This window comes from Apaloderma vittatum, unplaced genomic scaffold (genome assembly GCF_000703405.1).
Source record: "Apaloderma vittatum isolate BGI_N311 unplaced genomic scaffold, ASM70340v1 scaffold2732, whole genome shotgun sequence".
Lineage (NCBI taxonomy): Eukaryota > Metazoa > Chordata > Aves > Trogoniformes > Trogonidae > Apaloderma > Apaloderma vittatum.
Window position 1 is genome coordinate 1 of NW_009702870.1, and position 15,376 is coordinate 15,376.

General features: G+C 38.6%; 1 protein-coding gene across 1 annotated transcript; it reads left to right on the forward strand.

Moving 5' to 3' along the window:
* Positions 1–2,300: 2,300 nt before the first annotated feature.
* Positions 2,301–15,004, forward strand: RIBC2 (RIB43A domain with coiled-coils 2; the record flags this gene model as incomplete). The annotated part of the gene is made up of 8 exons (XM_009864375.1): positions 2,301–2,382; positions 3,876–4,220; positions 5,225–5,343; positions 9,989–10,216; positions 11,823–11,989; positions 13,235–13,349; positions 13,533–13,540; positions 14,994–15,004. Coding segments are annotated over 6 exons (1,023 nt in total), but the record flags the coding sequence as incomplete, so codon positions are not given.
* Between the last annotated feature and the right edge of the window lie 372 nt (positions 15,005–15,376).

Genomic DNA, 15,376 nt, shown 5'->3' on the forward strand with positions numbered 1-15,376 from the left:
TCCACTAGGACTCCAAGGTCTTTCTCCATGCTTTCTAGCAGGACATCCCTAATCTGTACTGGTGCCTGCTGTTATTCTTCCCCAGATGCAGTGGTGTCTCACTGCTATAGAGTTCAAGGGCAAGATTTCATTTTTCCTTGGTGGAAAAGTAAAGCCCTTTGTTTCAGTATCTCTGCAGAAGTTAACTTAATGTACTGTGCTTTGAGGTGAGGCAGAAACTCACAAAGTCAGCTCAACGAACATGGTGAAAATAAGTCCGATTTGTTGGTTCTATGGGTCTGGTAGACTTGCACAATGTCATTTTGATCCATCTTGTCTCAGGTATGGAAACGTGCCGCAAGTCAGTGGAAAGTTACCTTCACGTTGACAGGACCTTGAATTTATTCTTGTCAATCTTATGCAAGAGTCATTGTAGCTGCAGAGTAAAGTAGCAGTTCCCGCTTAAGGAACAGTACAGGTTGTGCACCTGGTACAGCATCCTGACACATATGGTGGCCAACAATTATACCTAAGTGGAAGGAGCTAATGAAATTTTTTAAGAGATGTAGGATGGGTATAGGAAGATAGTTCAAATTTCTTCATTGGGAAACACATAATTTCTCTGTAAGATGGCTTTTGTAGAGCCTTAAGAAGGAAATGTAAACCATAAATTCTCAACTAGCGAAATACCATAGCTTATTGTACTTTACTGAGCAACACTGAAGTACACCATCTGAAGGTCTTTCGCAAATACTTTCACAGAACTTACCAGGTGCATTTTGGTACATTCATATAAGACAAACATTTAAAATGAAGACGGCACCATTGGAAGAATTTTGGAAATATTTTGTTTAACATCATTCAATATACCTTAGTCATTGACCGAATGATGACTGCTGACAGAAGGGGCTGTTCTTGTGCTTTGAAGTTAGGCCAAGTCCAAAGAATGAAGGGTCAACAAATCTGTACAGTGTTATACTATATCAGTATTTCTCATGTGGTTTTAGATTCTTTGCTTTCTCTCACCAGTTTAGCTGAGCATCTGAACTATTACACAAAAATGCAAGTAGATGAGAGATTACCTGCTTCAAACTGTTCGTAGCAAGGGATTTGTTGTTTTAACACTTGAAAGTTAAACCTATAGTTGTACTGAGAGCTTAATTTCCCAAATGAGACCCGTAAATGAGCTGATATTTAATGTCCATGACAGTGGACAGTGATACCCTATAGTGTTCTTTATGGTTTTGCTCTTGCTTAAAGATCTGCTTCTTTGCCTAATTAGTATAGTGAGTAGTCCTTTACAATACTAACAGTGCGTATTTTCAACCATGATCTGTTTAGGTCTTTCTATCTTGATCTGAATAGTTTTTACACAAAGACTGTCAAAATAGTTTACTAGATTCTTGAATTATTTTTTTTTTTTACAAATCTTTAAAAGACTTAAGTGATTTGACTAGTAGAAAAAAAAATTCCACATTTCTGCCTATTAGTTTGCTACCTTCTGTTAACAAATAGGGGACGTGATTCTTTTGCTGATGTTGTAGAATCATAGAACCATTTTAGTTGGAAGAGACCTTTAAAATCATCAAGTCCCACCATTATCTAACTCTATTAAGCCCACTTCTAAACCATGTCCCTCAGCACCATATCTAGGTAGCTTTTAAACACATACAAGGATGGTGATTCAACCACTTCCCTGGGCAGCTTTGCTCAGGTACCACTCCCCAGGGATGTGAATATTCTCTACTGTAACTGTCAGCTCATTGTAGATGTCTGCAAGTGTCTCAAATGTCAACCCAGTATTGCATTTTGGAAACTGTGTGAATCTCACTCTCTGTTAAGACTGAAAAGTGCTTTCCATTCCCCGTTATTTCTTCAGTGTACATTTAGGGAACCATCTATGTTTTTTTCAAGTCTGAACTATTACAACCTTCTGTCATCTTGACTATCAAAATACCTGCTTTATAAATGAGAACAGAACAAGAAGAAAAGTAAAAATGCAAACTTCAGTGGGGAAGACATATTCCATGTAATGCAGCTAAATACGTTTTATTTATAGCTCTATATATCATGAAAATTTGGTGTTTTGTTCTGATTCTGTGAAAGAATATACCTATCATTAAAATGAAGCAAAGAAAATTGCTGTTTCTGGATTTTCTTTTTATGTTACCTACATCAAATAGCAACGCACATATAGTCTGTAGGTAGTATTCTTATATCTACCTTGTACAACTGTGATTCACTGTAACTTGACAATGCCTGGTTTTAGTTGTTCAAACATAGTATCTCTTAAAGAGTTGCTTTTTTTTTTATTTTAATAGGTTGATAAAGATGCATTGGATGCCCAGGTCAAGGATAGAAAGATTCAAGAAGCAGCTGAAAAAGCACGAAATGAAGAACTTGGTATATTCATAGATACTATGATATTTCTGTGAAGAATTAAATGTAATTTGCCATGTCTTTCCTGCTTTCTCTTTCTCATTGTGTGCTTCAAATTGCCGTATTTATTTCCAAATGGAGCCAATCTCCTTGTATCTATATAAATCTGTTGATCAAGATACATATGTATATATAAGCGTGGTTGTAGGCTTTACTCTATTCATATACACAAACTGAATACTATAAAGTGTAGTCCTGTTTCTGTTTGTACATTTGCTTTAGTACAGTATGTGTTTTTCTTAGTATCTTAAGATTTATATTAATTTGATTAAACTGGTTTATGTTTGTTAATAAGCAGGAATTCAGTGTTTTCTTTTAATAAATGTTGACAAATAACATTGTTTAGAGACCTGAGGATACAGAAGCATTTATATAAAGACTTAAAAAGACTTCAGAGTAACAGTGGCAAATTTGTTTGATTGCTTTCCTGTAGAGTATGCCCATTTTCTGTCTTCTTCTTCTTCAACAGAATATATAGATTCTGTAGAATCCTCTATAGATTATTACTGCTAAAAGTTAGACTCACGTACAACAGGGCTGTAAGTAGGAGCCATTGTTGAGTCAGAACCCGTAGCCATGCAAATGTTTAAGCCGTGTCCCCTGACCTCAAAACCTTTTGTGGCCCTCTGTGTTTGGAATGCTTTCCTGTGGTATCATGTGAAAAGGTCCCCCAGCCTGAGCTCCCTGTGGGTTTCAAAAAGAGCTGGAGTGGAGCTGCCAACTTCCATGCTGTGCTTCCACGGCTGCTTGTGATTTTGCTGGCAGAATACCTGTCAGACTGACTCCTAGGGGACTGCCAGAAGCAATGTGTAGTCTGGCAACAGAGGAAATTATCTTTTCTTGTGAATTATATTTAAATACCTAAAATGTCCAGTTCTGGATGTTTGTTTTTCTTTAAATCAATTACAGCATTTTGATTAAATAGGTGAGGGTTATTAAGCTCTTCAAAGGGTTATTAAGCTCTTCAAAAACCAATTATTTTAGTGCTCTGCTTAGAAAAATCATTGGAATTATGAAACAGCTATCTGTATTCCTTTCATTGGGAGCCTGTTTTTTGTTTCGGGGTTTTTTTGTTTGTTTGTTTTTTTAATGATCAATTTAATGTATTTCAGTTTTAAGTGTAAACTAAGACTATATGGGAGGAATTAGTATGCAGTACATTTCATGTGCTACTGCAAGTTTTAATCAAATGAAACCTCATAGTTCTAGAAGTATTTATAATGGCCTTTGTTTTACATGCATGTGTTTCATTGTAATGTTAATAAAAGAATTGATACCTAAAAACCAGAAAGTAGTATTACTGACATTAGAGGGTTTGCTGGACTGGTGCTTGTAGATCAAAGACTTTCTTAAGATAAAAAGACTTATATTTTATTTATTCTACTTAAAAACTTGGTTTTCCATCTTATGTATGCACTTCTAAGAGTTGTATTTTTATTATGTTCATTTTTCCCTAGCTAATGAAATGAAGCAAAACGATAAGATCATGTGTATGTTAGAAGAACGACAGAAAAATGATATCAGAAACATAAATAAGGCTTTCAGTGAATTTCAGAAGAATTTTCAGACGCCAGAAACAAGACGTGAATTTGACTTGTCTGATCCACAAGCCCTAAAGAAGGATAGACCTGCTCGACTTTCAGACAATGATCCTCGATGTACTATATCTGGCTTGCAGAAGTTCATGGGTGAAGATTTAAACTATCATCAGAGGGTGAAATTTCAAAAGGAGCAGTTAAGAGAGTGGTCTCTTCAGCAACAGAGAGACTTGAAGAACGCATTAGCTGATCAAAAATATGCAGGTAACAAAAGAAGACAATACAGTTTTTGTCTGCTGGTTCTGAAATTCTGACATATCTTACAAAAATGCAGTATGGCCTATTGTGTCAGTTTGGCGTAGCAGTATTTTAATATATTCAGTTAGAATATATTGTTAGAAATACTGCAGCAGTTTTTATTTTACAAGCTCTAATATGTTCAATATCTCAAGAAATCTGTATTTAATAATGTGATGATTGTAATATTACTTAGTTTTTATTTCTGTTTACACCTCAAATCAGAGCATTCTGAAGAACCATCTGTTTTGCATGCTAGATAGTGTGTTTACTTCTTCAGACCAAATTGTCCAATCTTTAACTGTTTTAGAGCAGACAAGTTAATACTTATTTTTCAGTTTGTCGAGAAACATTTTTTCTGTAGTCCTTAATATACCTTTTCATTTTAACTTTGTTTAACTGTTAAGAAGGGCTACATAATGAACTGATTTCATGAGTCACCTGAAATTCCAAGACGGAAAGCTTTGGTAGTAAGATTTGGAAATAGTTATGTAATTCAGCTTACTCTATCTGTACCTCCTCCTTTCTCCCTCTTCCTCTCCTTCTCTCACCCCAGCTTGCTCATATGGCACATCATAGAATCAAAACATTTTCAGCTGGAAGAGACCTTCAAGATCGAGTCCAACCTTTTCCTATCCCTATCAACACCACTGAACCATGCCCCTCTGCGCAATGTCTACCCGTCTCTTAAACACCTCCAGGGATGGTGACTCAACCACCTCCCTGGGCAGCCTGTTCCAATGGCTGACAACCCCTTCAGTAAAGAATTCTTCCTAATATCCAACCTGAACCTCCCCTGGTGCAACTTCAGGCCATTTCCCCTTGTCCTGTCACCCACCACTAGGGAGAACAGACCAGCCCCAGCCTCGCTACAACTTCCTTTCAGGTAGTTGTAGTGAGCGATAAGGTCTCCCCTTAATCTCCTCCATTCATGTCTATGAATGACTAAATTTCATTTTAATCTAATCTAGATGACCTTCATGACAAGTACAGGATTGTACTTGACCAAAAGACTATGGAGCAGCAACGAAAAGAAGAAGAAAACCGGCGTGCTGCTTGTGCAGCTACTAAAGATTTCAATAGAAGCCAGGTAAATTAATATTGGGTTGCTTGGTTTGTTTTTTAGAAAAGTGGAGACACGGTGGGAAAGAAGATGTACAAAAGTGCAATGAGTAATGATGTTTTCACCGTGACTGGTTGTGATGGAGGTTGGGGCAACAGTCTCCTCTTAGTTCTTATTATCTCTTGGTGTGTTGTATAAATTGGAGTTACAAACTAGTTTTCTTTCTAAGGTAGTTAGTTAAGTTTACGTTTGGGTTTTGTGGGTTTTTTTGGACTATGACACAGCTTTAAGCTTTTTTATTGGTTTGGTTTTTTTCATGGGTTGGTGAGTGAGTTTTTTGGTTGTTTTGGTCTTTGGGGTTCTTTTGCTGAATGTCTGAGAAAAGTTGCTCTTTTTCCCTGAAATTATGTGCTGGCATAGTTGCTGCTCTTCTTTATTAAATGTAATCTAGAGGTTTCAAGTTCCCAGGCCTTTCAGTGATATAGTCTTCAAGAGAGAGCTCAGTTACAGAGGGATTTTTCTATATATGTTTTTCCCAAGAGAGAAGACTAGGTCATTCAGCCTGAGAATGAACCTCACTGAAAAAATCTCTGTATCTGACCATCAGTGTGTTGAACAGGAGTCTCCTGCAGTTTCAGCATTCTGAGTAACTGGTTTGAACCTTAACATCTCACACTGCATTTTGCTCTACACACATGTGCTCTACCTGTTGGTGGCTGGCAGAAGAGGAACCCACCCTTTCTAAGGCAACTCTCAGTTACTGTAATTTGGATAAAGTATAATATGGGAATGCATCTTCAGAGAGGAAGAAATTTTCTTTAGAGTTTGTCTTTGTATCCATCATTGTCTCCATGGCCTTCATTTGTAGTCCTTACGGTTGCCGTTATCTTTAGGAGATGTAAAGAATTAATTTTTTTTAAAAACCAAACACTGAACAAACACAGAAAAAACAAAAACAAAACCCACAAACAACAACAAAAAACCAAACCAAAAAAAAACAGGAAAAAACCCAAACAAACCGCAGAAAACCCAGCAAATAATGTACTCCAGGAGAAATGTATTTTGGTCAGTCTGCTAGTGAATTAGTACAGAATCCCAGCAGTTGTCTGAAGGCAGGCTATCCTGCCTCTTCACAGCCTGCTTTGTTACAGGACTTGCTGTTGTGACAGTGGTTCAGCTGCCTCCACTTGCCATAATGCCATTGCCAATGACTTTCTTGCTTACAAAAGTATTGCTAATAGTTCTTCCTGTTCTTCTGGAATCAATTAGCAGGACAATGAACTGATGATATGTTTGGTACCACGTTTCCCAGTGGTGAAGGAGCCTGTGCTGTAAACATTTTAAATGTGTGTAGGTCTAGAAAAGGAAGGCTATCCTTCGTCTCATATTTTCTCTCACCTAAGTACGTATTAACCAGAACACCAATATTGCTTTTGTCCTTGGTGTAAGAAGAGACTTCTGCTAGCTTATATTGTCAGTTATTCATGCTTGAAATCATTCATATATAAGCAGAAATCATTTTAATTTGGCAAGCGAGATAACAGAAATTAAGACTACCTGGAGTCTAGAATATATATATTTGCATCTTTTGATGTGATTGTGATTCTGTAGCAGAATCTTATTGTGGGAGAAAGAGGTTCCTCACAAAGACTGTTTTCAGCCGTGGAATTTATTAATCTAGGATAGTCATACTCATTATTTCTTCTCCTGTCTGATCTGTAACAGATTGTTGTTTGTGTTTGCTTGGAGCAAATAAAAGTTGTTCTTTGACAGCCGCTAGGGCTGATGCTTGGGAAAACTTGGAACTCTAGAAATAATAAATGTAGAGAAAAACCCAGGCTAGCAGTCTCCTCTGGTGGCATGGATCACCATGCTTACTCAGTTAGGATTCTTCTCCATAACATTTGCAAAGAAATAGGTTCTTATGTATGTGTCTAGATAGTCCTGACATTCTCAGTTGTTTATATCTTCCTAGTTGCTCTGCCTACTAATTTTTCAACTTCACCTTATATGCCATAGAACTGTGTTATTTGCTATGACTTTCTTGATGCATAACCTTTTGCTTTTCATTTGTTCTCATCCACTTTCTAAACGTACATGTGCCAACTGGTGAACTACTAGTTGGCAAGAAAAGCACAGGGCTGTACTACTTAAAAAGTAAATATTCTCAAGCCGTTTGTTCTTGAACAGAGCATGAGGCAATCCTGGACAAGCTGGAGGGAAGGTCTATTGCAGTGTCCTCATTTGAGCTAAACAATCAATTCTGTTCAGTCATTTAACTTTTCAGCTAAATCTCTTCTAAGATATGCCACTTCTTGAAGTTAGCAGCATGTTTTTCAGACAGTGTCTGCTACTAGAAGTGGTAACAGCTGATGTGTATAGTTACTGCCAGGGACTGCTGTGCAGAAAGGCTCTTGCTTATACTTGCTTCTGTAGTAACCAAGGTCACTGATAAATCTTGTGTGCTGTATTGGGGGTGCTGGGAAGTAAAAGGGTTGCAAAGAAGTAAAAAGTTGCACCTCTGAGGAAGAATGGACAGGACAGGTGACCCAAACTTGCCCAACAAAGTATTCTATTCCGTGTACATCACATTCAGTATAAATCTGAGGGACGATGGAGATCAAGCCCTCTTCTTCAATGGCCAGCGTCCGAGGAGGTCTCCATCTGTTGTTCTGCCTTTGAGCCTGATACCAAGTTCCTGAATCCAGCTCCTGTATCCAGTTCCCCTCTGCTTCTGAACATGGGAGTTCCCCAGACCCTGCCTGCCAGCATCAGTGGGGATTGCTACTGAGGAGCAGAGTAACCTGGGTTCGAAATCGGTTTTGTATATATTTGTATATATTTCATTATTTTCCTTATTAGTGCTATTATTGTTTTAGTAAAACTGGTTTAGTTTTCTTTTCCAGTCTGTAAGTCTCTCTGCCTTATTCTCATTTTCACTTCCTTGTAAGCAGTCCCTCCCAAACTTTCCTGTAGGCCCCCTAATCTGAGGGACGATGGAGATCAAGCCCTCTTCTTCAATGGCCAGCGTCCGAGGAGGTCTCCATCTGTTGTTCTGCCTTTGAGCCTGATACCAAGTTCCTGAATCCAGCTCCTGTATCCAGTTCCCCTCTGCTTCTGAACATGGGAGTTCCCCAGACCCTGCCTGCCAGCATCAGTGGGGATTGCTACTGAGGAGCAGAGTAACCTGGGTTCGAAATCGGTTTTGTATATATTTGTATATATTTCATTATTTTCCTTATTAGTGCTATTATTGTTTTAGTAAAACTGGTTTAGTTTTCTTTTCCAGTCTGTAAGTCTCTCTGCCTTATTCTCATTTTCACTTCCTTGTAAGCAGTCCCTCCCAAACTTTCCTGTAGGCCCCCTTCTGCTACTGGAAGGCCACTATAAGATCTCCCTGGAGCCTCCTCTTCTCCAGACTGAACAAACCCAACTCTCTCAGCCTGTCCTTGTAGGAGAGGTGCTTCAGCCCTTTGATCATTTTTGTGGCCCTCCTCTGGACCCACTCCAACAGGTCCATAACCTTGTGTTGAAGACTCCAGAGCTGGATGCAGTACTCCAGGTGAGTCTCGCCAGAGCAGAGTAGAGGGGCAGAATCACCACTCTTGATCATCTGGCCACGCTTCTTTTGATGCAGCCCAGGACGCGATTGGTCTTCTGGACTGTGAATGTGCATTGTTGGTTCATGTCTACCTTTTTGTCCACCAGTACCCCCAAGTCCTTTTCTGTGGGGCTGCTCTTTAGCACATCATCCCCCAGCCTGTATCGATAACAAGGGTTGCCTTGACTCAGGTGCAGGACCTTGCACTTGGACTTGCTGAACCTCATGATGTTCACACAGGCCCCCTTCTCCAGCTTGTCCAGGTCCCTCTGGATGACATCTCATCCCTCTGGCATATAGACTGCACCAGTCAGCTTGGTGTCATCTGAAAACTTGCGGAGGGTGCATGCAGTTCCACTGTCTATATCATTGCTGAAGATATTAAACAGCACTGGTTCCAGTACAGACCAGACCCCTGACGGACACCACTTGTCATACATCTCCATCTGGACATTTAGCCACTGACCACTACCCTCTAGATGCAACCATCCAGCTAATTCCTTATCCACCTAACAATCCACCCATCAAATCTGTATCTCTCCAATTTATCTCTCCATATAATATGATTCAAGTTTGCATTTTGTGTCAGCAAAGGGAATAGAGTCAAGGCTGCATCTTCAGGCTTAACATAGGTATCTTTCTGTTTGTTTTGAGTGCTTAACCATGTTCTCCATGTAGATTTAATATGTAATATACATAAAGGCTAGTGATTCAAGACTAAATTTTTATCCAAAATTTCTTCCATATTGTGTCTGGCCTCCAAATTTCAACTGGTATTAGCTTATGGATAAATGTGGAATTATTTTTTTATTTAATTCTGACTTTTCTTATAAAGCAATTTTTCTTCCCTAAAATTATTTACCGGCTGTATCTGATCTGACAACGTAAAAGAAATGTGTAGTATTAGATTTTCAATCTTAGCCAATGGGACCATCATCGTAATATTCAAGTGATGCTGTTGACAACTATGTAAGTTGGAAAGAAATGTGTTACAACGTACTAACTCTGTTGTATCTTTTAGTTAGTATTTTCTATTGTAAAAACTATAATTCCTCCTTCCACTGAATTTAGGCTGCTGAACTAGCTGAAAGAAAGAAGTTGGAAAAGTACCAAAAAGTGAAAGATGACATGGATGAAATTTCCAGCCTCCTTCAAGGAGACTTACTTTCTGAAAACCCTGAACAAGCAGTCAGTTCCTTTGGTAGGCATCGTGTGGTCACAGATCGGTGGAAGGGAATGAATCAGGATCAGCTGATGGCAATCCGTTACTCTCAACGAGAACAAGTTCTGGAAAAACAGGTATTTAAATTTATGTGCATGTTCTCTATTCCTGACTGTAATGCTATTACAGGCAGTGTTTGCAGAAGAAAATGTTATTGTTTGCCCTGCATGTCCAATTATAGAACTGTTTCCCATTGATTTGAATTTTACCAGAAATTAATCCAGCTGGATACAGTGTTTCCAGAGCAGCTGGGAAGTATAGTGGAGCAGCAAGAAAGGGCTGGAGCCCTGGAGTTAGGCTTGGAGGAAGATTGCTATGGAGGCCAGGGCCAAGGGGTCTGGGGATCTTGGGTCATAGTCCATGTGGTTCAGCTGAGGAGCAAGGTCCTGCACAGCCCAGAACCCAGGCATCACGGTGCATCAAACTTCATGGTGCAGTTTAGGACTTGAGACTGCACAAGCTGCCTGCGAGGGATGAGCAGAAGAGTCTGAAGGTGAAAGCAGGTCAGGCTGGAGCAGTGTTCCCATGCTCCAGGGAACTCAAGCAAGACACATAGAGCAGGTCCAGTGACCCTGCTCATGCATATTTCATAGTCTTAAAACATTCAAGAATGCAGTGGAACTTCTTTTCTACCAGCCCACACAATTACTAGTCAGGCTTAGGGATAGAATTACAATAGAAAAACTAAATATTGCTAATAATTTCTGCTCTAAAGGTTATGGAAGCAGGCAGTCAAAATGAAGAGATCTACTCTTCCTATGCTGTCACAAGTGTACAGGCCTAGGTATTGTGAAGTAGGAAGCTACTTACGTCATTCAGTGCAGAGGCTGGATTCGTAACAGCTCATGAATAGCTGTTCAATTTTATTTTATTTTCCTATAATACTGTCTGCTACGCTATGTTATATCTAGTGCTGTTATTAAAGCTGAAGACAGAATTGTCATTTTCTTGGCTCTCCTGTGACCCTCAAGTGAACCCATTCAAATAGTTAAGCTAGCAGAAAATGAGCCCCAGCAAGAAAAGTGGTTTTTTTGCTGGCCCAGTTTCTCAAATCAGTTCAATGTGAGGTCACACAAAAAGTGAGGAAGTGATGGTGTAACAGGGGCAGAGGCAAAACAAGTTCGGGTCTACTCATCTCATGTCAGTGGCTCAGTTACTACACTGAGGTAGCTGTATTGTAGGCCATACTGATCCCTGTGGAGGGGCTGGACTAGATGATCTTTTGAGGTCCCTTCCAGCCCCTAACATTCTGTGATTCTGTGATACTAACTTCAGACCTCAAGAAGTTATAATGCTTGCTATTGAGAACTTTAAAAAAAACAACTAAAGTATCTTGCTGTTCTGGGTTTTTAGAGAGAGCCAACACGTCAGAGAGAAATAGTAATCTACTGATTAACTTCTGTCAAGAGCAGATCCTAATTTTCTTACCTAGTGCAGATTTAAGAGTCTGTCTTGCTCCCTGGAAAAGGATAGCTTTGGCATCTGCAGTATCTTACTCCTGCCTAATGCATGGGCTCCTACCTCGTTTGGAAGTGCTACTTTTTCCCCCTACTTCAAATGCTATCCCTAGTGTTCAGTAAAGACAAGCAAGTTTCTCTGAATGAATTTACCAGTCTGGCTTTATATATATGATTTCATCTTGGAACAACGAGAAAATGAAGCACTTTTTTTCCACTTCTGTAGAGATTAAAAGAGGAAGAACGCCGAAGAGATGCTGAATGGGACAGGCAAACCATACAGGCTGCAAGAGCGCACTTGCTTTTAGAGCGGCATCAACAACGACAGAATCGGGAACGCCGCCGAGCTTTAGATGATATCAACACAGAGCTATCTCATGAGCAGAAATCAAAGTAAGTAATGAAAGAAATTTCTTCTTTTAAAATAAATCTTTTTACCGTTAACACAATAGCTTGGCTTGTATCATTTGCAGCTATTTAATGTACTTCTTACACATTTATACTTCTAAAAAATTCAATTCAGCTTACGTGTGTTTTTCAGTATTATTTTAAACACTCTTCAAAGAGTCAGTTGTGATTGCTGCTGACTTACATGTTTGAATTAGCAGCTGAATTCCTAAAAGAGTTCTGCTGACAACAGGCAGTTTGTAGATAGAAAATAGAGAATAGAATCATAGAATCGTTTAGATTGGGAAAGACCTTTAAGATCATCAAGTCTAACCATTAACATGACGCTGCCAGATCCAAGTGCTACCAGGCAAATGCATTTCAGCCTTCCCTGCTGCTCATCTGGTTGAAAGCAGATCTGGATTAGCTGCATCAGACAGATTTAAGAGTTGCCATACAGCAGTGAAAAGAGACCTTGTTTTAGACTCATTTCTGTAGCATTTCTTGGGATGGATGCCTTAAAGGCTACAGAGGTTTAATCACTGAGTGGAATCCAGAACCTGAGGATAGCGACTGGGGGTAATGATGGACACAGCTACACTTATATTTAACTCTGCAAAAAATTGCATTATCAGGTGTAAAATGGTATGTGTTTCTTTAATTTACTACAGTTTTCTGAAACTAAAAACAGTGAGTATCAGTAGAACTGCTGGTTTCTGGTAGCCCAGGGTTAAGCTCATGACACAAAGAAAGCTTTTTTTGTATGTGTCTGGCAAACTAGACAGTTCTTTAGGCACGTGTCTTAGTGGACAGGTCTTGTGGTCCTAATGGGAAATGAGGAAGATAATATGTAAAGGGAAGAAATGAAACCAAGAGATTTGATATTCTATTCTCCCAGTCTTGTTTTTTCTTTTTGTGTTTTTTTCATCATGCATACATACTTACATTTTGCCAAAGAATTTCCTGTACCTGATACATTCCGATTATGAAAGCAAAAATTCAGAATTTTACTAATTGAGTTTTTCACTGAGATTTTTGAAAGCTGTTTTAGGATTAAAAAAAAAGCTTTTGGGACTTGACATATATTATGGAAAAATATACTAGTTATGTTAAATTCAATTTCTAATAATTTTGCATTTTGTGAGCATTTATGAGTGCTTATGCATTACATCACTTTAGGTTTCTCAGTTTACTTGTATATTATAATGAGAAGATATTTACTAATAATTTTTTTTTTGCATTTTTTGCTAGGAACATTTATCTTAAAAAAGAAGAATATTCAAATTTTCCAACAGGCCAGTATTATGCACAGTTTAATACAACCAGCCGATGACATTCTGGATAAATCTACCTGAAATATACAGAAGTATGTAGACATTAAAATTTTTAATTGAGCAATCCCGTGTTTTATTATTGTTATCTATTCCCTACCCTGTTCATGCAGTGCACTCGAATTGAAGAACAATCTGCCAGGTCACATCTGTCCTAAGAAGAGGAGAACATTAAAATAATTTTAAATCTTGGTTGTTTTTCTAAAATGTACTAGTAGATTTAGAAGTACATTGTTTGACTATTGTGGCTCAGGCTTAACTGTAATATTTACGTTATCCGTGCCTTTAGAAATCAATTTCTGAAAAGGAATTACAATTTAAAATATAATACTACTTTATGCCGCTTGGTCAGAGGGGCTGCTGCCTGACATAGATCACAAGTGATGCACGCTTAGCACATTCTGTGGGACAAAATAAAGATAACCTAAGCAGAAAGCTTTGGGTGGGTTTGTTGATGGTTTGGTTTGGAGTTGGTTGTTTTTCTGTGGTGTGGTTTGGTTTGTTGTTTGTTGGGGTTTTTGGGTTTTTTTAAGAAAAAAAGCGCTCAGGCACAAAAGTAAGTAAAGAGGAAGAAATGGACAAGCTGGTCAGAAATACTGCTTTTATTTTCTGAATACTAGGAATAAGAAGATATTAGTAGTTACTGAGGTGATCAATGAGGAATGACACAGAAATGGAACGTGTGTTATAGTAAGTGGGGCAAAATATGGGGGCAAGTATTCCTCCATCTACCGTCACTCATTAGAAATAATGCAGAAAATTTAAGGGCAGTTTGCCTCTAAAGAGTGTAGGGAGAGTTTACAGATGTGATGGAAGATGTGGGAAGAAGCAGGCACCAACAAAATCAAGGAGAAAAGTTTCAGCTTGCCAGGTAATTCAGGGAAAGAAAAGTTTCCTGTCTTTATGGTTACAGAATTGGCTTAGCAATGGAATAGCCATTGGAAAATGGGCAAGTGAAACACAGGGGAAGAACATGTGGAGAAGCAATGTAAGAAACTAACTGCGCAAGAGAAATGGAGGATGGAGATAACTGGAAAATTAAATCAAGGAGGGAAAACATACAGAGGACAAGGAAAAGGGTTAGAAGGCTTGAGGATGATATTGGCATGGAGTGCACTGATTGTTCTTTGTATCAGGATAAGTGATAGCTTTGAATTCTGGTGAAACAAGCTAAGTAAGAAAGATATTTAAAGAAACTGAAGCTGAGGTAAAATCTAATGAGTTATTCTTATCTTTGTGAAAGTAATGAAGAATGCATGGTTCTCAAGATAGATATTATTAGGAGGATTTTGAGATGTTTGAAGGAAGAATTCCTTGAAAGGGGACTCTTCAAACAGGTCTGTTTGCTCAGCTGAAATAGTGGCCCTGTGGGATCAGGCTGATACACCTGATTACCATTTTGAACAAGGTAAGAACAACGGGAGTTTGGGAAAGACCATTCTGTTAAACCCTCTAGATAGAGAGGGGGAAGAAACTCAATAAAGAATACAGAAGAATACTGAGAAAAGTTGGAAGATAAAGCTGAGAGGGGATCACGCACCATTAATGATGAGCTGGACTGCAAAGAAGTAAGAAGGGGATGATATTAAAAAGATGCTAACATGATAGCATTTGGAAATCCGTGTATTTGTCAGACGAATTCACACACAGCTGGGTGTCTTTGTAGTATTACCACATAGCATATTAAATTGACAGTTTCAGGAGTACAGGTACTGGTTTTAGAAAGACCATCACATGGAGTGGGAGGATAAAACACTAAGCTATCTGTAGTAGTTTTCACTTAACTAAAGTTGGTTTTGATCTGTGTTGAATATTTCAGGCTCTGACTATTTTTAGTTTTACGCTAAAGTTTTAGTTTCCTGACAGAAAAATTAATAAAGAAAGTGTTGAAAAGTTCATGAAGTTGTCTTCATTTCTCCAGCTTGTGTGAGTAGGTGTTTACAGACTTTATGACAGCTGTATGTTTTAACTAAAATATGCTGGTCTTAGTCAGATAACATTTGAATAGATGATTACCTGCTTTAGGTGAACTTACTCTGGCAGTGGGGTTAGACTAGATGAT